Source organism: Poecilia formosa, unplaced genomic scaffold (assembly GCF_000485575.1).
Source record: "Poecilia formosa unplaced genomic scaffold, Poecilia_formosa-5.1.2 Scaffold485, whole genome shotgun sequence".
In the NCBI taxonomy this organism is placed as follows: domain Eukaryota; kingdom Metazoa; phylum Chordata; class Actinopteri; order Cyprinodontiformes; family Poeciliidae; genus Poecilia; species Poecilia formosa.
This window is the reverse complement of record NW_006800424.1, coordinates 262010-284649: the sequence shown is the minus strand read 5'-3', so window position 1 is coordinate 284649 and position 22640 is coordinate 262010. Positions and strand designations below refer to the sequence as shown.

General features: G+C 40.1%; 2 protein-coding genes across 2 annotated transcripts in view; one reads left to right on the top strand and one right to left on the bottom strand.

Moving 5' to 3' along the window:
- The first annotated feature begins 907 nt into the window (after positions 1-907).
- Positions 908-9407, top strand: LOC103156539 (NK1 transcription factor-related protein 1-like). The gene is made up of 3 exons (XM_016664435.1): positions 908-2634; positions 4035-4260; positions 8205-9407. Exons 1-3 carry the CDS (start codon positions 2338-2340, stop codon positions 8945-8947), a joined length of 1266 nt encoding a protein of 421 aa, XP_016519921.1. The 5' UTR covers positions 908-2337; the 3' UTR covers positions 8948-9407.
- A 1736-nt stretch (positions 9408-11143) lies between these two features.
- The window catches only part of LOC103156537 (UV-stimulated scaffold protein A-like), a 13612-nt gene continuing 2115 nt past the window's right edge, over positions 11144-22640 (bottom strand). Inside the window, exons 2-5 of the mRNA XM_016664423.1 lie at positions 22027-22250; positions 21833-21953; positions 12099-12276; positions 11144-11981 (exon numbers count right to left, since the gene is read on the bottom strand). Coding sequence (XP_016519909.1) covers positions 11888-11981; positions 12099-12276; positions 21833-21953; positions 22027-22250 — 617 coding nt within the window. The 3' untranslated portion in view covers positions 11144-11887. The remainder of the gene's footprint in view (positions 11982-12098; positions 12277-21832; positions 21954-22026; positions 22251-22640) is intronic.

Here is a 22640-nt window from a genome sequence, read left to right as displayed (position 1 = left end):
TACCCATAAACTTTTATGAAATAGACTCAGAGAAGAAGTTCAATTTCCTATTCAAACAATTCAAGAGAGACTCATTTATTTTGGAACTACTTCTCGAACTATACAATGAATTCATTCAGAAGAGACACTCCTCCACACACGCCGCTCCAGCCTCTCCACAGTCTCTTTAATATCACTGCTTGACTTTATTTAATTCTCCCCCAATGAGCATTGCTTTTACTCATCTTATTTACGACCTGTCATAGGTGCTGCTGTTGTCTGCATTTTGTTCAGACTTACAAATTCAAGTAAATTCAGACAAAAGCAACGAATGCAGGTCCCCACAGAGGTGGCGGCTAAAATGTCCCCTTTCTCTAAAGAACACAGGCATTACATTTAATTAGGCATGGCAAATGTCAGATTTATTTGTGCCCCCAAAAAGCCTCATCTGCAGATAAACTGCTAGAAGTGCCGTTTAATAATCCGGCTTCTCTGGTTTGCCACACTTCTCTCCAGTCCCGTTGTAACAGCGTGTGATGACAGTGCTTTATAGTTCCCTTCCACTTAAAATGCAAATATTTCCCAAGGTGAGTAAGGTGCTGGGATATTTAATGCACTTAATATAGACATAAAGACTGTTGTGGAAGCAGGAGCTAGATCAAAGAGGTGGGGCCCTGTGATTGGCTAATCATGTCTCATTGTTTCGGCCATTATTTTCCTCAACTTTTAATTTTTCCCTCTTAAGGATCATTGAGCAAGGCAATTACATGGAGTTGACCTTGTGTATTAAAGCAGGAGAGGAGGACAGGGAAGATGTCCCATCACATCCTTCTTTCTTTCTTTTTTTTAATTGTCTCTCACAACAATATATAAAAAAAAGTGCGGGCGTCTGAGACACCATTACTACCCCTCTCCCAGCACCGCCGCCCCTTCTCCTCCTCTGTGGTTGAAAATGAGTCAACGGAATATTAAGTCCCCGGCATTAGAATAAACACGTCGCGTGTTAAATCAAAATCCAATTCTGTGGTCTATTATTTTCTGGCATAGTAATGACTGCCAAGGATTAGGAATCAATATTTCACTGCAGCGGGGACATTACCGTCTTTATTCAGGCCGTAATTGAGTTTTGAGGAGAGGCCCTGCCCTGGAATCTGCATTAGAGATAAGGGCTGCCGTTCATGGAGGCCATTACACCTCAGCTTCAAATCCCTCAACCTTGCAACATATTAGCCTTACTACACTGTAACTAACTAATAAATACGCGCTCATAAGTTAGAACTGACTGTTGCTGACCTGGCCTAACTGTAGGAAGCACTCGCTCCTACTAGAGCTAATCTGTATTTACACCCGTCAGTAAAGTATGAATTCAATTGCTGAGCAGCTACTAACTGTGTGGGATTAGCTATGTGTAAAAAAAAATTAAATCCGAAACGTTGAGCTGGCGCGTGCTTCCTGCTCCTTGCTTCTCTCCTGCCAGGACAGAGAAATGTCCCGGGCCGCACCGCCCCACGCGCGCACCAGCCAGATAATAGCCTATTAGCGCAAGTGGGATTAATTTGTAGCCAATTACAAGGCGTGAGTTGAAAGGGAATGCATAAATAAGGAGAGAGACCGGCGCACACACAGTGTGAGTATATGTGTGTGATAGAGGGTCCTCTAGGGGCCGGCTGTAAGCCAAAGAGGGTGTTGAAAGCTCGAACGGGGGAGAGAGAGCGCGAGAAACAAGAGGCGACGGGGAGGAGAGAGGGAGCTACTCAAAACTGAAGGAGCGGGAGAGAACGCGAGCTGGTTCGAGCTGCTCGCGCAGAGATACATCAGCGTCTGTCCCGCCTCCAGCTACTGTCCTGCGGTCACCGCACAGAGGTCGAACTCTGTGCTCTGCGTATGCGTGCGTGTCATCGCGGGCTAACTGCCACGCGCTGTGACTCTGGAGAAGTTCTGCTGAAGCGGAGAAGGATGCAGCCGAAAGAGCCGGAGACAAACAGGCAGAGAGAAGAAGTTTAAAGTTTGAGCGGACAAAAAGTAGCCTCCAGTCAGGCTTAAAGCTTCTCACCTGTCCACACTCCCGGACTTTCCATGGAAAACCTCCAAAAGCAGAGAACTCCACCTCAGGCTGGACGTGAACAGGACTCATGAGCTGGCCTTTCGTGTGACGTTTATCCTCTGAAATGAATATCATATAACCGTTTTAAATCCAACTGGGCTCAATTTATTTATTTATTTATTTATTTATTTATTTATTTATTTATTTATTTATTTATTTATTTATTTATTATCTTTTTCTCTTGTTCCTCTTCTTCGCATTTAATTCCGGATTCCTAAATTCCATAAAGTCTATGGGAAGGAGGGAGTAAAGTGATGAACCGAGACAGAGGCGCGGCATCCGGGCCTGGATCGGACGGGATCCAGGCGGTGATGGGACGGGACAGAGCCGCAGCAGGAGGGCCCGTGGTGGACACGCTCCAGCCCGCAATGAGTCGGGACAGACCGGGGAGCGGGGACGGGGTTCAGACGATGGTGGGTCCTGAGAGCGGGGAGATGTTGGACGCAGGCGCCGCCGCGGAAAAGCGGCTCTTCTCAGTGGCCGCAAGCAGAGATCTTCAGGCCGTAGAGAACCACACGGAGCCCCCGCCGGTGTTAGCTCCGCCACAACAGGTGAGAGGCGGGGGCCAAACTTTATGGAGGGTCTCTGAGGAGAGAGTTAATTCCATTGCAACTTTTTATTGTTATTATTATTATTATTATTATTATTATTATTATTATTATTATTATTATTATTATTATTATTATTATTATTATTATTATTATTTATTATGCACCGCCAGAAAAGTGAAATAAAAAAAAGGGTGGGGGAGTGGGGTGAGGTAGCTTTTTCCCATCCGGAAAACGTGATAATGTTCTTAAATTATTTACATGCATTCATGTCTGTTTTGTTTTCGATCATGTTAAAAATGTCTTATAGTTTGGGTATGGTTGCTTTCACTGTGCTTTTTTAAAAAGTTGCCAATCAACATGACAGCAACTGCAAAACAACCAAAGCGCGCACACACACAATAAATTTAAGTGAAATTGATTTAAATTGCCAAACTAACAGAAAACTGTGAAAATTTACAAGATATCTGAATTATTTTTGTTTTATTTTTTGGCATAACAAAAATTTGCTCACACTAATCGAGACAAAATAAAAAAATATTGGTATTTTTGCTCGGAAGTTTTCATAAATGTGAACAAAAAAAAAAATCTAAAAATGTTAACGTCTTTCTTAAACCACATTTTTCCTCTTCATTTGCTCTTTATCGGCTACATTACGTCCAGGTTTGCCATAAACTCATAAATAGTAGATCATTCTGTTTAATCCCTGTTGTGATCATGCTGCAATAATCTTTTCATGTAATGTCAATGACTCTTTTCCCACTCGCTCATATTATTTCAACTGAGAATTTTGATAGTATTAATGTGGGATTATTGCTGTGGACATGCTCCAGGCTGGCCTCATTAATAAATGAACGATCCTTATCTGTAGCCGTGGTTGGGACTCTTATCAGCTCAGCAGCGCACGGACACCTTCTGAGCTCCACATAAATCAGGATGTGCAAATCAACAGTAAACACGCTGCGCACAATCAGGGTCACAGCGAAAGGGGAATGGACGAATACTGTAAACATTATCCAAACATTCAGCTCCTATTTCAGCCATAAGATTAAGAATAACGTTTTGCCTTTATGGCCCACTCCATTTTGTACCACTCCAGACATGCAGAGGGTCATAAAATTGGATTGATTTGTTTTTTTGTTTTGTTTTTTCCTTTGGGCGCCCAATGAGACAAGATCCAAGAATTTAGGCTGTTGTAAATTATTATTATTTATTAAGAAGGAAATACAATTAAATGAATGTTTGATTTTTTTAAAATGTCAGAAGATAAATAAAACCCCAACGAAAACTCACGTAAATAAAAGAAACTAAAAGAAAACATAAGAAAAGAAAAGAACAGGAAAAGAAAGAAAAGAAGTGGAAAGAAAAACTACCTGCTAACTCAGACTTTTCTTCTTCGCTAGGGCCCCGGCCACCGTACCACCTCCTTCTCCGTCCTGGACATCTTGGACCCCAACAAGTTCACGAGCAACCGGCGACACACGTCGCCGTCGCAGCACGTGAGCCACCACGGGGAGCGCGAGCTGATCGCTTACGATGCGGAGAACCGGAGAGCAGGGCCAGGGGAGCGCGAGCTCAGTAGCCTGGAGCCCAGCAAGAGTTGCTACGTCGCAGAGGAATACCAGAGCAGTGAGTGGGATTCATTCTCAGCTATATTAGTGGTTGCTTCGTTTTTTGTTTTGTTTTTTTTTTTTGTTTCTGGGGGATATATTTTAAGGCAAACTATGGAGGGTTTTACTAAACTATTTTTAATTAGAGTGCTGATTCGTTTTTATTGATATTTACTATTTAAGGTGTGATAAATATTTTACTTTTGGGTCGTTTTATAAAATGCTTATTTATTATTATATGCATTTTTAACCACTACTACAGCCATGTTGGGGAAGTAGACTGTTATTAAGTTTCCCGTTCACACGGCTAAACTTCAACAGAAAAATAAAGCAGGACTTTCCAACTGATAGGACAGAATTGTGAATCCCAGCCGACAGCTGAATCATTGTTTCAGGACGTGTCCGCTGCCTGTGCTGGGATCCGTCTAATCACTGAGAAATAAATAGATTTTAAAGCTGGAACATGCACTCAAATCCATCAGGAATGAAAATAGAGCGTGTTTCTAGTTGAAGACTTAATAATTCGTTTTCAGATAGGACTGAAAAGGGGGGAAAAATCAATTTGGCTTCTATTTAGAGCTCAGTTTAGAGAAAATAAAGTTGACAGGCTGCAGTGTGTGTGTGTGTGTGTGTGTGTGTGTGTGTGTGTGTGTGTAGATCTGATCGGAGGTGTGTGTTATTAATTGGTGAATATCTGTTTCCAGCAGCAGACTGAAGGATAGTTCTGGAAACAGATATTCACCAATTAGAACTCACCTAAACTGCAATCAGATCGCATTCTTTTATTTTTTCTTTTTAACATGAACATGTATTTTCCTTTTTTTAAAATCATTTTCGCGTTAACAGACGTGTTGCTGCGTCTTACAATCACTTAGACAAATCAGACACACCAATGAAACCCAGCGATCTTAAACCTGGCAAAATAAATAAAAACGTTTTCCAACAAGACGAACATAATGATTATAATTATGATAATGATAATATTATTGATTTATATTTAGAGGAGATTAAATAAAAAAATTCACGAGATATTTTACTAAATAAATAACGAATGTCTCTCATCTAATCTGAACTGTTCCAGAAAAATTCAATCGATAATTCGATGATAATTACTCTAGATGTTATAGATGCTACATATATGTTTTAATAAGAGTTGCAGAGTTTTGGAGATTGAATAAATCAATCAATTAAATAAATAAATATTTTTTATATATATAAATCAGATTCCAGTTAAAAAAAACTAAAGCTAACATTTTAACTATTATATAATAATTAAACCCTAATAAAAAAAATTCATATAACCTCTGTTGTTTTTATTGATTAAACATTAGCTAATTAGAGCACGGAGATGTTTTAAACTAAACAGCATTTCTATTCATTCATTGTCACGTGCTCAAAATATCTGAATTGGTTACTCTAAATTTAAGTATTATTTTATAGCATAACTCATTAAAATCTGTGCATATAAATAAAAAAAATAATAGTCCTATTTGAAAATGTTTTTCAGAGTCTGTAAGTCTGTTTTCTTTCTCAGCTTTCAAAGCATTTTTTCCATTACTTAGAAGAAATTCAGTCAAAATATATATATATATATTTTTTTTTGAATATTGAAAACATTTTCATTTATATTTGTGTTGTGATTTTACTGCCAGTCTGATCAGGCCTGCTGCCAGTCAGACCTGGTTACTGTGGAAGCCCAGCAGCTTTTATTGCCTTTTAATTAATTTTCTTTAAATGTCGGTTTAATTTTTTAAGTTGCTGCAGTTGGAATTTCCATCACATTTTCTATTATTTTTGTTATATATTGCAATATATAATAGATAAATTAACAGAAGCTAACTCCTGGAGGCCAGAGCCTCCAGCAAACCTGAAAGCCCCGTTTTATTTCTGTTTATGTTTTACTTCAATTCTATATTTGCTGGGCATAACTAGGATCAAACAAAAATTATCCAAATATCATTGGATATTTTTTAATCTGACAAATGAGACTCATTGGGACATATTCTAATTTCTACTTTAACCATTTTTTTTCATGACAGGTGAAAATTAATAATAAATAAATACAGTAAATGACTAAGCCCATAATTCTTCATACCCTGGACTGATTCATGTTTAGAGTTGTCTTTTAATATTGACTAACATGTTTCTTCTGACTGTAATATTCATATTTTAGTGGTTCAGAGATACTCCTGACTTTGATCTGACAGATAATCTGTGCAGGGAGCTGATTAGGGTGATAGCAAAGTTAGTATTGGAAACATGCAAAAAGCAGCAATTATGATATAGATTTGACTGATTTAATGGCAATATTTTTTTTCCTTTGATTATTGAAAAGGGTAATAATTTGACATTCAGGTTTTTTGGGTTCTTTTTTTTACAAAAACGTGAATGAAAAACTTTTCAGAATTGATGCTCTTTTCACACTGTTTTATCATCTTTAACCAAAGCCTGACTCAGACCTGTATCTAGCTGTAAATGATTATTAAATAAATTGCTAAATAAATTGAATAATTTTAATCTGTAGTTGAAGCAACAAACATCTGCAGCTATAAGTCAGTTCATCATATCTGAACTGTGATGTTTAACTACAGAGCCTGGCAAAAGTACTCACACCCCTTTAAATATTTTCACATTAGAACCAACAAACCTCAATCTAGTTTATTGGGATTGCCTGTAAATGACTTTGACTAGGCTACTCTAACAGCCTAGTCTAAGCCGTCCCATAATACCAGTGTGGCTGTTCAGGCTGATTATCCTGCTGGAAGCTGGAGCCTCTAACAGCTTCTCCTCCAGGATTTTCCTGATTTGGCTCCATTCGCGTTCCAGTCAGCTCTGACAGGCTGGAGAGAAAATGTCCCCACAGCATCATACTGCCACCAGCATGCTTCATCATAGGGGCGGTGTGTCACACACAGCATGCAGCATTTAGGCCAAAAACCCCTGATTCTGGTTCCATCTGCTGGCTCGTAGCGAACTTTAACTAGGACATTGTGGAGGTTTCCGTCATCAAGTTTGAGCTAAAGTGTTGAAACAACAGCTGCTGTTAGAGATACCTCAACCAACTATTGGGGGAAAATACTGTATAGTATATACAGTCATATTCAGTAAATTAGAATATGTGTTCCAATGAGTCCTGTTTGTCAGATTAAAATCACTGCCTGAGGCAGTAAACAGAGTTTGAATTAAGCCCAGCCCACATTTCTGTGAAAAAAGTTTTTATATTGATCTGATGTAATATTCTAATTTTAAATGTCATAGGGTTTATTTTAGCTCTAAGTGAAAAATAATCATAATTAACAGAAATAATATAAATGTAATAAATATATAGAATGTGTTTCACATTGTGATTAAGTTCCTGAAATAAATGGGTTTTTCAGTAATATTCTGATTTATTGAATGGCTCTGTGGACGTAACTTTCAGTAGGCAGATACTTATGTATTAAGAATCTTTTTTTTTTTTGGCCAATATAATTTTCTATTTTTGAGAAAATTTATTTTGTGATTCACTTCATTTAAATACAGATTTTAATGCTGAAATGAGATCTGTCTGTCTATCCATCTGTCTATCTCTCTCCATCTCTACACTCAGCCAAATAATCAAGACGTTTGGACAACAAGAAGCACCTGACTAGTTCTGAGAAACACAAAGCTACAATTAACAGTTGCTCAGTTAACAGTTGAGAAAAGGCAGAAACAGAAATCAGTAGCTTCATTTCCTTCCCTTCATCCGGTTAATCTGAGTTATTCCAGATTGACATGTACTTGATGATTTCATATCCAGTTTGCTGGATGTGATTTCATCCCAGCAGGACAGTAGACCTCCAAGACAAGCAGACTTGTCTTGGATTCCTGCCTGAGGTGTTAGCTACATCTGTTTGTGGCTAAAGGAGAACTGTTTGACTGGCATTACCACAGGTTCAAGCTTCCTGCACCTAAACTGTTGTTGTTGTGTTCATCTTTCAGAGGACAGTTTTGTATACCGAAGTCCAGATGAAGAGGACTATCACCGCTCTGGGACTCCAGACTCTGAGGGTCCAGATGGGACCTACAGCAGCGAGGAGAGCAGCTCTGCTCTGCCTAGCAACGGAGACAGAGAGTTGGGCCAGCACGGCCACTCTGACCCCAGCAGAGACACAAAGAGCCCCGGTGGAGGGCCCCCGGCTCAGATCAGCAGCGGTCAGATCAACGCAGGGCAGGGCACCAAGCCCAAGAGGAAACGCTCCGGCTCGGACTCCAAGTCAGGGAAGCCCCGCAGGGCCCGGACTGCCTTCACCTACGAGCAGCTGGTAGCGCTGGAAAATAAATTCAAGTCCACACGCTACCTGTCGGTGTGCGAGCGCCTCAACTTGGCCCTGTCCCTGTCCCTCACCGAGACCCAGGTCAAGATCTGGTTCCAGAACCGCCGGACAAAGTGGAAGAAGCAGAACCCTGGAGCCGATACCTCGGCCCCCACGGCAGGGGGAGCCGGAGGAGCAGGGGGCGCAGGTGGGGGGACAGGGGGAGGCCTGGGCAGCCTGAGTCCTCTGAGCCCATCTCCTCCGGTCAGCGGCCACCTGGCCATGCACGCTGGCTACGCCGGACACCACCACCCCCCCACAGGGAGCCTGGTGCAGCTGCCTTTCCTCACCGCCAGCCATGTCCTGTCTCCGTTCATGCTGGGAACTCAGAGCTACGCTGCGCCTGCCTTCTACAGCACACACCTGTAAAGCCACACAGTGAACTGCAGAGCAGCAAACCTTTTTACTACCAGTACCTGAAGACTTTAAATCAGTGGATTATTTTGATAGATTGTGAATATGAACCAGAACTTGTACATAAATCTATGTTGTAGCTTCCTCTGAATGCTATCTGGACCTGCGTGATAGACCAAGAATTGAGTTCTTTCTTTCTGTTTAATTTCACGTCTGTACAAATACTGAATGTTTAAGACGTAAGGAATGGCTTTGATCTATCATCAGTATTGTGTAATTCCAGCTGTGATCGTTTTCATTTCCCTTATTTATTGAATTTGTTCCAGTTGCTATGAAATCCCTGGATGTGCCAAATCCTCAGCCCAACATGAACTGTCCTTTGATATTAAAAAGATGAATAATTAAGTGCAGAGATGGAGGCTTTTGGATTTCTTCTGGGTTTTTTTTTTTCTACAGAGGGTTGCGGAGAAACCATAATTCCATTTCACAACCTCACTTCTTTTCCCCATTATTGTCCTTTCTGTTTAAAGATGAGAGAGGGCGCAAATAGGATGAGGCTGTTGAGCTCAAGCACTTGGCAGAATAAATAAAAATAGCCTTAAAACATATAGATGAGTATTCCTTACCAAGAGTTTCTAAAAGAGTAAGGCAGAAAGCTGTCTATTTTAAAAAGGGGTAAATTCTGTTCCATCTTTATGTACTTAAGACAGTAATTGACCATTTGCTGCCAAATTTAACTTGAAAAATCTTTTTACTTCTGTGTATATATTTCACCAAAGAGGAGAGTAGATAAAGACAGGAGTTGAGCTGTTCTGTTTCCCATTTAAAACCAAAATCTGTTTAATATGGCATTCAACATCCTGGACAACCCCCCAAATCTGAAACAGTCCCTTATTTTATCATTGGCACAAATAACAATGTTAAAATAAGGGATGGCTTCAGATTTGGGGTTGGAATATTCTAAAAAGTTTTCAAAATAAAAATAAAGATCTATACAAACTTTGGAAGCAAAGGCCAAACCAAACAGAACACACAACCATGCGGAGAGCTTGGCCTAACCCCAAGCCTATAAAAACCACAGCAAGAATTTGGAGTTAAAAATAGACTGCACTGTTAGGGAGAGATGAATAATCTCCAAAGTAAAATCAACACTTTACAGGTCCATCTGAGCATGAATGAACCAATTAGATTAAAAAAACTTCCTCGGTTAAAGGATTTCCCATTGACAGCTTCATAAACTACCTATATGGAACAGAAAAACATTAGACAACTGTTGTTTTCTTGTAAAAAGCAGTTGTATTTTATTATTGCTGCCTAATGATCAATAAAGACACACAAATGGTTGTTAGTGGGTCCAGTCTATCTATGAGTAGATTTCTAAATTTCTTCATGTTTACCTAAAGATTCTGGCTGACAGCGTGCTTCTATCACATTAACCTAGATTTTTATGTACCGACTCCATAGATATGAAGTTCAGTCGCTGTTACAGAGTACTCAGTTAAAGTTTTATTGCTGAAAATGACAACTTTTATATCTGCGATAGAAGTGTTGCTCCAACTCTGAGCTGCTGAGTGGCTCCTTGGTTCAAACTGCTAAAGTGGGAGGAGTTATCCTCAACGGAACCTCATACTGGAAATGATCAAATCTGGGGGAAAAACATTTCAGGATCTCATAGTTGAAATATCTATAATTATAGACCACTAACCCAGTTAGATTGCTCTTTACTTTTATTGGTAAATGTGGAAAAATATGTACAAAAACTTTTAAAATATGGATTTGTAGTGGGCAAAGACGTTCCTAACTCACCAGGATTCCAACCTGACCTCAGCATGGCAGAGTGAGTATCATCATATGTGACAGCAGGTAGAACCTCACCTTCACAATCATGTTAACTCGATTCTGTAGCTTCTGAACAGTTAACCTGTCATTCACGAGAGGACCCAAATTTGGGTCCTCTCGTGTCTTGTGAATGACAACCTGTGAATGACAGGTTAAACAGCTGCAGAGAGGAACCAAAATCATTAAGTAGTTTGTAGTATGAATATGACAAGGGAAGAGCTACTTTAAACCATTCTCTGTTTTACTAAACTTTACTTTTATGATGCCAGTGCTTAACATTGTCTTACTTCTTTTTCCATACTTGTGTACTAGATCCTAATTTATCCCTACTTGAAGCAGAGACAGTAAGACAACAAGCCAAGACATTTCCCTATGGTACAAATGATTTTAATGCACACAGTAGTATTAAACCTAACTCATGCATTACCCCATAATACATAAATTAATCATTCAGCAAAAGTAGAAAAAAGTAAACATCTGGGTATCTGTGTACAGAACAAAGACAGGATCATACAAACAATGCAATATTTGACTTAGTATATTTAACAGAAATGTCCTTGTTATCAGCAAGACGTCCTTTTTGCAGGAATTGTGTGAATGTTAGCTTGGCGTTTATCAGTGGAGGTAGATGGGCACGTACTGTACGAAGGCTGCACCGACTGTAGTTTTCTGGCTGATCACTGATCTTAAAAAGTCTGATCTACAGATTCCAATTTTGATTGATATTGATTTTGGGAACATGTTTGTGAATATTTCAATTGAGAAAACATACAGTCACAGTGTAGAACCAAGCTGAGCTGCTGGTGAGATGTTAGCTCATGCAGCTTAAAAATATATTTGTATTAATAATGTGATTCAGTGAAATCATGCTTATTTTTACCTCCACTGGGTTACATGGCCCTATACTGGCTCAAACACACAAATTATCCGAGAAACTTTCCTTGTGAGAGTCCCTCCAAAAACATGAATATTGTGAATGTTCCTTCAGTCATGAAATGCAGGTACATAAGCACACACTTACATTAAAAACTGTGACTCAGTTTCTTTACGCAGATTTTAAGAGTCCTTGATCGTTGTGAAAGAGGCTGTTTATAGAGCACAGCGACAGAAACACAGTCAGTTGAGGGCGTAGTTAAACTGGTTGGAGAACTTGTCGTGTTTTCTCCTGTCTGCTTTACTTAACACCTGAGCCACTCTGCGCATGGTGCTCCTAGAGAGGGAGGTGGACAAGAAAACAAAGGCAGAGTTTTACAACTTCCTGACAGGACCACATGGTTACCACTTAGCTCAGCTCAGTGAAGGCTTAGCCAAAGCTGAAGAGACATACTTGTTGAAGACCTTTCTCTCCAGTCTGGAGCGCGACGTGTTGCTGGTCTGCTTTAGATCGCTGAGGTTAGGGTATTTCTTTTTTTTCCCCTTCCGTTTTTTACCTCTCACCTGACTGGAGCCCAGGTCTTCTCCTGTTGCTGCTTCGATGTCACGCATCAAGTCCACATCACGCCAGTCTGCAACACATTTCCACACAACAGAGAGTGAGCATAATGAAGCTAGATGGGAGAGGAGAAACAAGACAAACTGGAGGTGTTGAAACATTAACACTTTCCACCGTTCATCTTTCCTCTTCTTTGTTTTGTGCATCCAATGCATCCACCTTCAGCACCTTCATTACTTCATTTACACACTACGCAGCTTAGCTTTAGTTATTTGGAATTTCCTTTTTGTTGGTAGTTTAATAAACATTTTATGTAGCTTTTGTCATGTCTTGAGACAGCTTTCTAACAGATGGGGTTTTACATCAGATTTACATCATAAATGAGACTGAGCTACTGAGAGTTAACATCCTGGATCTTGCACACAGTGCCGTGGAAGTGATTGGTACGTCTGAATTCAATGATCTGGATGTATGAAAGTCAGTGGTGGACACCATCAACTAAAAAGTTAGTTGTGCTAACCCTAAAGCACTAATTACAAGCATTAATTCCACTGAAGTATTTAGCTTCTGCTAAATACTATGTACCAACATAGTATTTAGCAGAAGCTAACACTAAAACTCCACACTCAACACCTGACTTAGCATAAGCTAAGGCTACAGCTCTACACCAACATGTTACTGAGCGGAAGCTAACACTAAACATGGTATTTAGCAGTAGCTATTGCTAAGGCACTAAATTCAACCATGTCATTAACCAACATAATATATCGCCATCAACACAGCCAAGTTTGTCATTACACATCTACCTGTACGGTTGCACTTCAAGAAGTGGTTTTGTGGAACAGACCTTTCACTTTTAGAGGTCAGTTTTAGAGTTGTTGAGGTTTGTTAATTCCTGTTGCTGATTTTGCCCAATTCTTAACCATCAATAACCAAAACTTCAACACAGATGTCAAACTTTATTCAGCTGAAAGTCACAAAACAGTCAAGCAAATTAATGTTTTTAGAATCTATCCAGAAAAAAAATAATCAAGAGGGAGTGAAATGCGCTCAGTCTTTTCAAAGCTAGCAAATCTGCTAAAGTGCTAAACAAAAAATCAGCTTCACTACTAGCAGATTAGCAAAACGGAGTCCACCACTGGTGAAAGCTTTTACCGCCAAAGTCATCTTTTGTTTTTATTTTACAATTTAATCATGAGGTCTTCATTTAGTCAAGATTTGACAACATCTATGGCTTTTTAACATCCAATCAATCATTAGTTTTAATTCATTTTTCCATCCATTCAGCAATGAAAGTATGCAACATATCCCAAAAACAAAAGGTTAGCACCTGGGTATGTCTCCAGTTTCTTCTCATAACAATTACACAAAAAGCAATTTGACAAAGAAGTGTAATGAAGTAATAGCAGCTGATAAGGTAAATGAGCTCCAACTGCTCGGTTTCACAGAGCACGGGAAGCGAATGCCGCGTCCTCTGGGCTTATTTGGATCCTATTCTGGTGTTAATGAAAAGTGTAGTGCCATAATGCTGGCTGATAAAGTAAAAGCGGCTGGAACGCAGAGTAATGATGATCTAAACGAAGAGAAGCCTTTCGTTAATGATGGACTGCGGTAGAATTAGAGATAAACCTGCAGTAATTCAAAGTAATTACACTGTGATTGTGATGGGATTGAGGTCTGCTCACTGGTCTGTCAAAACATTGACCTCAGCTCATCAGCTGTATGACCCTGGGTCTGACTGGATCTTCAACTATTCCTCACACACACGCACACACACACACACACACACACACACAAAGGCGAATGTAATTGAGTTTAAGTGAGTAGTTGCTAGTAAAAGAGGGGCTGCAACATACAATCGTTCAGTTTGTATGCTGGTTTTTGTTGCTCAGGTCTAAGAGAAAAAGCAACAAAAACAAAAGGTCAGATGTGAGATGAGAGGGTAAAGGAGAAGAAATACGTAGAAAGGAAAGCGAGCCTATGAATTCAATCAGAACTGCAGCAGGGCTCTTTTCTCTGTCAACACCTTTTAGCCCATCCAGATGGGGCCTGCGGGGGTTAGGGCAGGGGCCAGCCCACACACTCATACTCTGAGGTATCTGGGGTCTTTGGTTGGTTCATCTCTAAGCTACGCTCTGCTAAGCACAGGGGCCCTGCCTGTCTGTGTGTGGGAGAATAAATCCAGACCATCCCAGTGTAGCGGCGCATCCATTCCTCTCATCTCTGTCAGCTGGTCAGCTTCATGGATCCGACAGGCATATCAGTGCCTGTCGTCTGTTAAGGTTGAAATAGACGGCAGCCAAGATCGTTAACATCCCAGCCTGAAATCTGTTTGTTTAAAATGTATCCTGTAAAACAAACCTTTCCTCATGAACCTGAACAGCTTTTACAACCTGTTTCAGAGCCGTCTACACAGTAAAATACCCGAAGCAGCACATTTCAGCATAAAAGCTCCTGGGATCAGCTGGAACCAGACAATACTCTTTGGTGTGGATGCTGTTACTGAATGCAGAAGACGAATACATTTTCAGTCTCACAGGAAGTAGATAGGTAAGATTTTGTTTTAAGAGTAATGAATTTTCAAAATTTTCTAGAACCAATTAAATGGTTTCATTCACTTCCTCCATTACATTCCGCCAAACTACATCCCTATATTGCTGTGTTTCAGATGACGTAGCACCGACGTTACCCAATGCACATGGAGGGCCAGAAGTAAATTCAGCCTATTTATTTCTGTTGATCCAGCATCAAAATGTCTAAAGTCCGAGTCCTTTACGGGTGCTCCAACCATTCAAATAAAGAAAAAGATAAACGTTTTTTTTGTGTTTCGAAGGTAGTTGGTCACAAGCGAGTTAATTTTAAAAAACTTACTGAAAAAAGAGGAGAAAAGTGGATCAATAATCTACAGCTAAAAGCAGGAGGTGCGGAAACTAACAATGCCAGAGTTTGCAGCACCACTTTCTAACAGGAAACAATCGCATCATTTAAATTGTATTTTCAGATATTTTATTGGACAGTTGCTTAGAAAGACGAGCATTCATATCCTCCTGACTACCAGGAAAAAATGTTGTCCAATCACCATTTTTTTAAAATCCCACAGTGTTTGTAAGGTAATAAAAGGTTTTATGCACTTACTTTGTCTCTTCCCATAAAATGTGTTATTACTGATAAATGCCATTTTTATGAATTAGAAAAAGGAAGGTACAAAAGTCCCACCCCTTCACATCTGGCATTATTGAAAAGCCCTAAATGTCCTCTCCAGATACCAAAAGGAATCAATTCAATACAGTGCAGGGGGTGGGAGATATTCAAGTTTAGAAATATCCTCTACAGAGGACAAAAATGAACTGCTGGTAGTCAGGAGAGGATATGTAAGGTAAGATATATTATTTTTATGCCCTAGTGTGGTTGTCTTCAGAGTGCTAATGTTGTTAGCAGCTAGTTCAGTGTCGAGTCACAGAGAGAAAATATAATGTTTATTCAGTGGGACTTTAATGGTAAAAAATAAAAATAAAAAAGCTAAATAAATTAAATATAACCTATCCAGCCATACAGTCACCATGAGAGGTTACTATTCCCCCACATGCTTTGTGTCTGGCCATGGGGTTTCTGTAGATCAGTGCGAATCCAGCCTCCTACAGCGACTCAACATTAACGTACAACTCCAGCATGAATTTGGGTTTACAGAAGCTAAATAAATTATTTACCAGGAAATTCAAGCTCATAAAATAACATGGGTTAGTTCGTTGTTAGCGATAACATCCTTATCATAGACTAAAATTACTTAGAAGGTAAGGTAAGGTAATTTTATTTATATAGCACATTTTCAGCAACAAGGCAATTCAAGGCAATGTTTCCTTTTAACATGAGTTAAAAGGAAATACAAACAAAATAACAAACCAAAGGAAAAGAGGAAAGGATACATTAGGGCAGATGGCAACATTCAGACAAAACAAAGGAGCAAAACAAAGACATGAGTGAAGGCGGTGATGTCAAAGGGCCATGAAGCCAGGTAGCTGTGGTCCCTGGCATAGTCCGACAGAGGTGTTTGTTATCGAGGAATTATGTCCTTGGGAGCGCTCAGCTCCACAGCTCCATGGAAACAGGAGGGGATGAGGGGGGAAGGAGCGTTGTGTTTACATATCTTCAAGGAGATTAGAGATATGCAGCCCTTCCAAAGCAACATGGGGAAAGCCAATTCAGAAACAAAATGTCTTAGGTTGGGAAGATTATAAATTTCAATCTTCCCTAAAGTCTCTCCGATACATCTCAGTTCCCAATCATCCAAATTAGTTTGGTCGTTCCACTGAGCCGAAACTAGCAACTTCTCCAAGATCGATTCGATCCGGTTAGTGAGTTTTAGAGCCCTCATCTCTGTCCACACCAACAGTCTCAGTGTTTGCTAGTTCGGACAAGTCCGTCACAAATTTGTCGATAATCCAGGAATCCACAAGCTCCAAACAGCAGAAATCCTGTTATCATAAATAAATCCAGGGTGAATCCTGCCGGGTGTGTCCCCGCAGGACAAGAGGGCTCTCCTGTGCCCAGAGTTCTTGTCGAAAATTTGATCAATTGCATTGAGGGATCGGTTGACCAGATCCATAATTTGTAGATTTGGATGATGTGCAAAGAAAGGCTCCAAAAATATAGGAAAAGACAGGACAAAAACAGAGCAAGCAGGGCAGACAAGGGCAGGAAGGGAGCAGAGGAAAAAAGCGTCCGCCTTCAGCGAGAGCAAGAGAGAAAGCACAATTCACTACTCACCTGGCAGAAACAAGTCGACAGCCATCTAGTGCTGCTTTTGAACCTAAATGCTTGACCCAATTTGAAACTAAATGATTGTATTCTCCAGGCTTTTGAAAGCATTCTGCTGGCTCATTGTATAATATGAACCCTGCAGCTCCAGGTAGTCAGTTATGTTGATCGCCTCGATGCGGGTAAATCCTCAAGATTATAAGAGAAGTCTTTTTTTACCGAGATAAAACAGATCATATCCTAAATATACGCAGATTTTTTTGAGATACCTCAGCTGTTCCAGCCTATTTAGGGCATTAGCGTACTGTTGTGATCAACTTTGCTTTGTTTTGAACCTGAGAAATCCCCTTCTGGTCCTCCATCTGAATTTTGTGCGTCATCTGGGTCACGTGACTGAAACCCAGCAATAGGAAGACTGCAATTCTAAAACAGAAAATCAACATCATCGTTCACAAGTCGGCTGAAATTCAAACGGAGAAATCCAGCTCAATGGGAGAAATCCCAGATGGAGCACTGAAGGGTGGTGAGAATCGACCAGAATTTCACAGCAAGGCATCAGCCATGCTAGTATTACAGCAAAGTCGTTCCGTTTTATCCTTTTGAGTTTTCAACCTCAGTTTATCACTGAATAACCTTCATTTGGTTTTGAAAATGTCAGTTAAGGTAATGATGTGTTCAATTTGAGCTTAGTGCTTTCTAGTTGCAGAGTTAAAAAACTAGTGTTGTGATTTGTTGGGTTGCTAACTACTATTAGCACCACAAGCTAATAATATTTTTCTCTTTATGACTTCAAACAATAAAATCCCAGAGTTGCAAATCACTAAGACTGTAAATAATTTAATAGGTAATTGTCAGAAGCCCTAAAATAATTTACACCTTTTCCTTTTACTGTTATAAACTTGACAGTCATCATGGATGCTAAACCTGGAGCTTCTCTGTAAAGTCCCAGTAGTAACTATCTGGAAGACAGTCTTGCTTTTTGTATTTCTTCATTGAAAGTGACCAGTGTCATACATTCACTCAAAGTAAAACTTCCCTACTGAGAAAAAAAAATCCATTCTATGCCTTAGCTTGAAAGTATCATTGTCTAGTTTCAAGTTAGCTAAGGCTAGGTTTCACCTCTTTCAATGTTAACTCCAAATTATTTAATCAATGTTTTAAAATAACTGTAAGATCCTCTTACAATTACAATTGTTAGGTTTCTCTAACATCTCTACTGCCCCATATTTTCTCCAGGTATTTGTAAATATTTCCACCTATTGCTTCTCATTGTGTATCTATAATAATATGGATTTTTTTTTTGTCACTTTCTTCTGATCTTGTATGATTATCTTCCGACTCTGTAACACATGTGGAGAACCGTTTTTTTTCCAGATTTGTTTCCTCAAATAAGTTTGTTTTTAGGTAATTAACACACTGGCTGATTAACAGAGGTGTGTACACTGTTCAGAATCACATTCAGATCATGCTAGGCCTAGCTTTCTCAGTAACTAGTCATAACCTGCTAATCTGTGACCTTATTTCAACTTTATACATCTTTATTTCACTTTAAATTATATTTGTATTAAGTGATTGTATAACACCATATGTCAGACAGTTAATAGTTTCAGTTTCCCTTTGTTCCTGTTAAATTAATTCCTAATCAGTGCCTGCGGCTGCTAGCTTGTCCTGTTGTCGCTCTGAGGTCACCAGGAGTTTTCCTCTGATGGTTTTCACCACCTGCTTTGATTCATCTGTCACCACAGAGCCTCCACAGCAACATCAACAGGTTCTCCATATTCCTTATTGAGCTTTACTTTGGGAAACAAGGGTTAGGGAAAATTCACATTATACCACACAAGCTCCAACCAATATTGGCATCTGTGTTTGACTGGACGCTTTAAAGATCTAAGAATCAGCCTGAAAGAGTCAGTATGTGTCCACGTTACGCACCAACTATCACCTTTCTTCTAAATATATGCAGTAATTAAATGCAGCAGAGCCCAGAACAGTTTCTAACAGAGAAACACAGTGTGACACACTAAGAAACATCTAAAACGTCTAAATCTATGATCTATGATAACCAAGCTGTTTAGGTCAATGCTGTGTCAGACTGGTGGAAGTGGACTGTAGTAATAAAGAACTCTTAGTTTTATGGCGGCTTCTTCTCCAGCGCCAGTGGAACTGTTGTTCCCAAATGTCCATGGTGGGCACACTTCTGCTAATCCACAAACGGGCTAATTCGGGAACCAACTCTTCATTTAGTGTTGTAGCATTTTTGCCAACTTTGAAAACATGTAGTGCACTTGACATCCCTTAAATTCATTTTTCTGGATAAGTTCTAATTTACTCGGCTGGTTTGTAAACTCTGAGTTGAATAAAGTTCGACATCTCTGTTGAAGTTTTAGTTGCTTATTTGCCTGTGATGATTTCTTCGACTAGCTACATGTTTATATTCAGGCTCTTATTTTGAAGTAGGTAAAGACTTTTCAGTTTCTTTTTGTCTCCTCATGTTCTCCACCCATGATGCAGTGCAGCAAGTTACGTTTATTCTGTACCCAGAATGCACATCTACAATAAAATACCATGTAGGTATTTAGCAGGAGCTAAAGAACTAATGTTTATGATTAGTGTTTAGTAAACTAATTATGATTAGTGTTTAGTAAACTAACTGTTTAGTCTAACTGAAGACTTTCCAATATCAAGTTCCAGTAATTAATAGTCACCATGTTATTTTTTTCCCCCAAGTAACTCTGATAACATTTAGATTGATTTTACTGTTTGTTATAAGCGTTATATAATTGTACCATTATCTTTTAAATTTGATTCAAAGTTATCAGAAAATGTTTGATTAACTCAACTGGAAACCTATAACTGATGTTTAAGGTTTCACGTTCTCCACCCATGATGCACTGCAGAGGGAACCATTTTCCACAGCAGAGGGAAATAAAAACAGAAATAAACGCTGCTTTTATGCTTTGTGTTGCATGATTGTGGCACAATTACATTACATTACATGGTGTTAGGCAGCGTTGCCAACTCTCACTTTATTGGAGTGAGACTTGAGTTTTCTTCTATTTATCTAAACAGCTCAACATAGTGCAGTCGCTCTAACATCAGTAGAGTTTTGTACAAAACTTTGCTTTCCACAACATTAAATTTAAGTATTAACCATCTAAGTAGATTACACACATTACTCTGTCTGAAATCAACAGTGTTGCTTTAGTTTCAGCATTCAGACTTCCTGAAACCAAGCAAAACTATTGATTCTTTATTTTCTGTGCAACTGTTTACTGGATCTTTCAGTGACCTTAAATATGAACAGGACAAACCTGGAGAGTTTGATTTCTTGTTTTATAAGATGAGCAGCTCTCAGAGCTGCTCATCTCATAAGACAAGAAAAATAGAAATAAAGAAGCCTAAAGACGCCAACACCTTCAGGACATGGATATAGACAGAGCAAGCTTCTGGGTGAAGTGACAGTGTTCAGGTGGGGTTGGTTGCTTCGGTCCTGATGGCACGCGGTTGGCTTGACCGGCCTGACCGTGTGTTTTCACGGTCAGGCCTGTGAAAACACACAGGCCTGACCGTGGCTCTTCTTCTGCAAATGAAGTTAGTCTGGGAACTGAGTAAAACATGACAGAGCTTTGCTTTGATTCTGAGCAGATTGTGTGTTGATCGCACTATGAATGCTGCAGCTGTGTGTGTGTGTGTGTGTGTGTGTGTGTGTGTGTGTGTGTGTGTGTGTGTGTGTGGAGTGTGTGTTCTGTATAAATTTGTGACCAAGGGAGCAGAGGCCAATGGTCCATCAGTTTCTGTCAGGCCACAGTCCCCTACTGTGAGATTGATTTGTGTGAGTGTGCGTGCATGTAGGTATATGTGCGAGATTGACTCACTGATCGATAGTGTAGTTGGTAACAAAAGATGCTATTTCACAACTCAATGGACTGCATGGCATGGCCAAACACACACACGCACGCACGCACACAAACACACGCACGCACGCGCGCACACACAGAGAGAGCTACCTGAGCTTTCTCTCTCTCTCTCTCTCTCTCACACACAGACACAAACACTACAACTCTAAACAGCAGAAAGTGGTAACATGCTGCTAAATATTAAATATGGGTAAGATGAAGCCTCATCTGTTCGACTGAGACAGAAAGACAAACGCCTCACCATCTCCAGCTGATGTTGCTTCAGAGAATGGATCATGGTTGAAAAAGTTTCCAACAATGAACTTTTTATAAAATGATCAAAATATTACTTTTTCTTTCCCTTTAAGCTGTGCCACGTTTCTAAAGCTATGTTGAGCATGTGGACTACAGGAACAACCTGCTAAAACTCCTAAGTCAATGAGAAACTGCTTCATATGATTTTGACTTTAGCTTGGTGCTGTGTATTGGACTGGATGAGTGAGGGAGGAATGTACACAACCAAAACAGCTTAGGACCTCTTCCTGGTTTGCTGGTCACACACTGATGTGGGATGTGCTTCTCATTCTGCTACAAGCATTAGTCAAATGTTGGTCACATCAACACCAGAGCCACGTCGAGTTCAGGTGTGTGGCAGTGGTCTCTGGTAAACAATGCAGTGGGGGTCAGGATGGAGTCTGGCCCTTAGAGGAGAGATATGTGGTTGGTTGCCATTGGTTACAGAATCTCATCAGGACTTTGTCCTGCACTTATTCTTAGGAAAAGTGAACAGAATTTTAGCAAGAAGAGGGTAAAAGAAACCTTCTGGAAATCCTGAAAAGGTTCTGTTAAGGTTTAGGAAAGCCAGACAGAATCAGAAGGTGAGCAGGAACCTATCAGACATCTTTGTTGAAATAAACTCTGACAACAATCCCACCGATGTCAAATTCTGGATTCTGTTTAGTTCATCTCCTCTCTCACCAGGCTGCTGCTGCTCTCTCTTCCTCCGTTCCTCCTGCTCCTTCTCCTCCCTCTGCCGGTCCTCCTCTCTGCAGGGCCGTCCCTCCTGGTCGCGGGGGACGATCAGGCCATGGAAAGGGCACTGAGGGCAGACAGCAGCAGGTCAGGACGGTCACAGAGCGCTTTATGAAACTGAAACCAGTCAGTTTTGGTACCTTAACGCGGTCCTGCCGCTGACACAGAGTGCCGTTGCCCAGCGGGGCTCTGCAGAAATGGCTGACGGGCACAAAGTTCCCTGGGAAGGAGATGCATCTGCTCTTACTCTGCGCCAACAGGTCCTGGTTCTCCACCTCCTCCTCCACCTCTGCAGGAACCCAGAACTGGTGCTGAGAGGCTGACCTGCCACAGGAAACAACACACAGAATTACAGCATTAGACCCTCAAATGAGTAGGGAGAAATGAAACACTTAAAAAACAACAATAGCCAAGTAATGGACATCTGAAAAGTCTGTTTGGACGGTGTTATCTGTTGGTTGTATAAAAAGTATCAGGAGTTCATGCTTTGCAGCCTGTTAGACTGAGTCTCAGTGCAGTAGAATGGAGAAAATATGGATTTAATACAACTGATATCATCACAACGTTCAACTAAAATATGATCATTGCACGATTTCCTAACATCTGCAGCCTATTTATTCCCCTTTTTCTTAGGAAGTATCCTAAGAATTGGATCTGAAAACATTAGATTTTACACTGTAAAAAAAAATCTCTAATTTACAGTAAAATACCATCTGTGGTGGTGGTCAGAATTTACTGTATCAGTACAGTAAAA

Excerpts from the sequence above, each read along its gene's own strand:
- LOC103156539 (XM_016664435.1), top strand. The coding sequence starts at position 2,338 with ATGAACCGAGACAGAGGCGCGGCATCCGGGCCTGGATCGGACGGGATC. Across the intron at positions 2,635-4,034 it reads TGTTAGCTCCGCCACAACAG|GGCCCCGGCCACCGTACCAC; the intron begins GTGAGAGGCGGG and ends CTTCTTCGCTAG. Across the intron at positions 4,261-8,204 it reads CGCAGAGGAATACCAGAGCA|AGGACAGTTTTGTATACCGA; the intron begins GTGAGTGGGATT and ends TTCATCTTTCAG.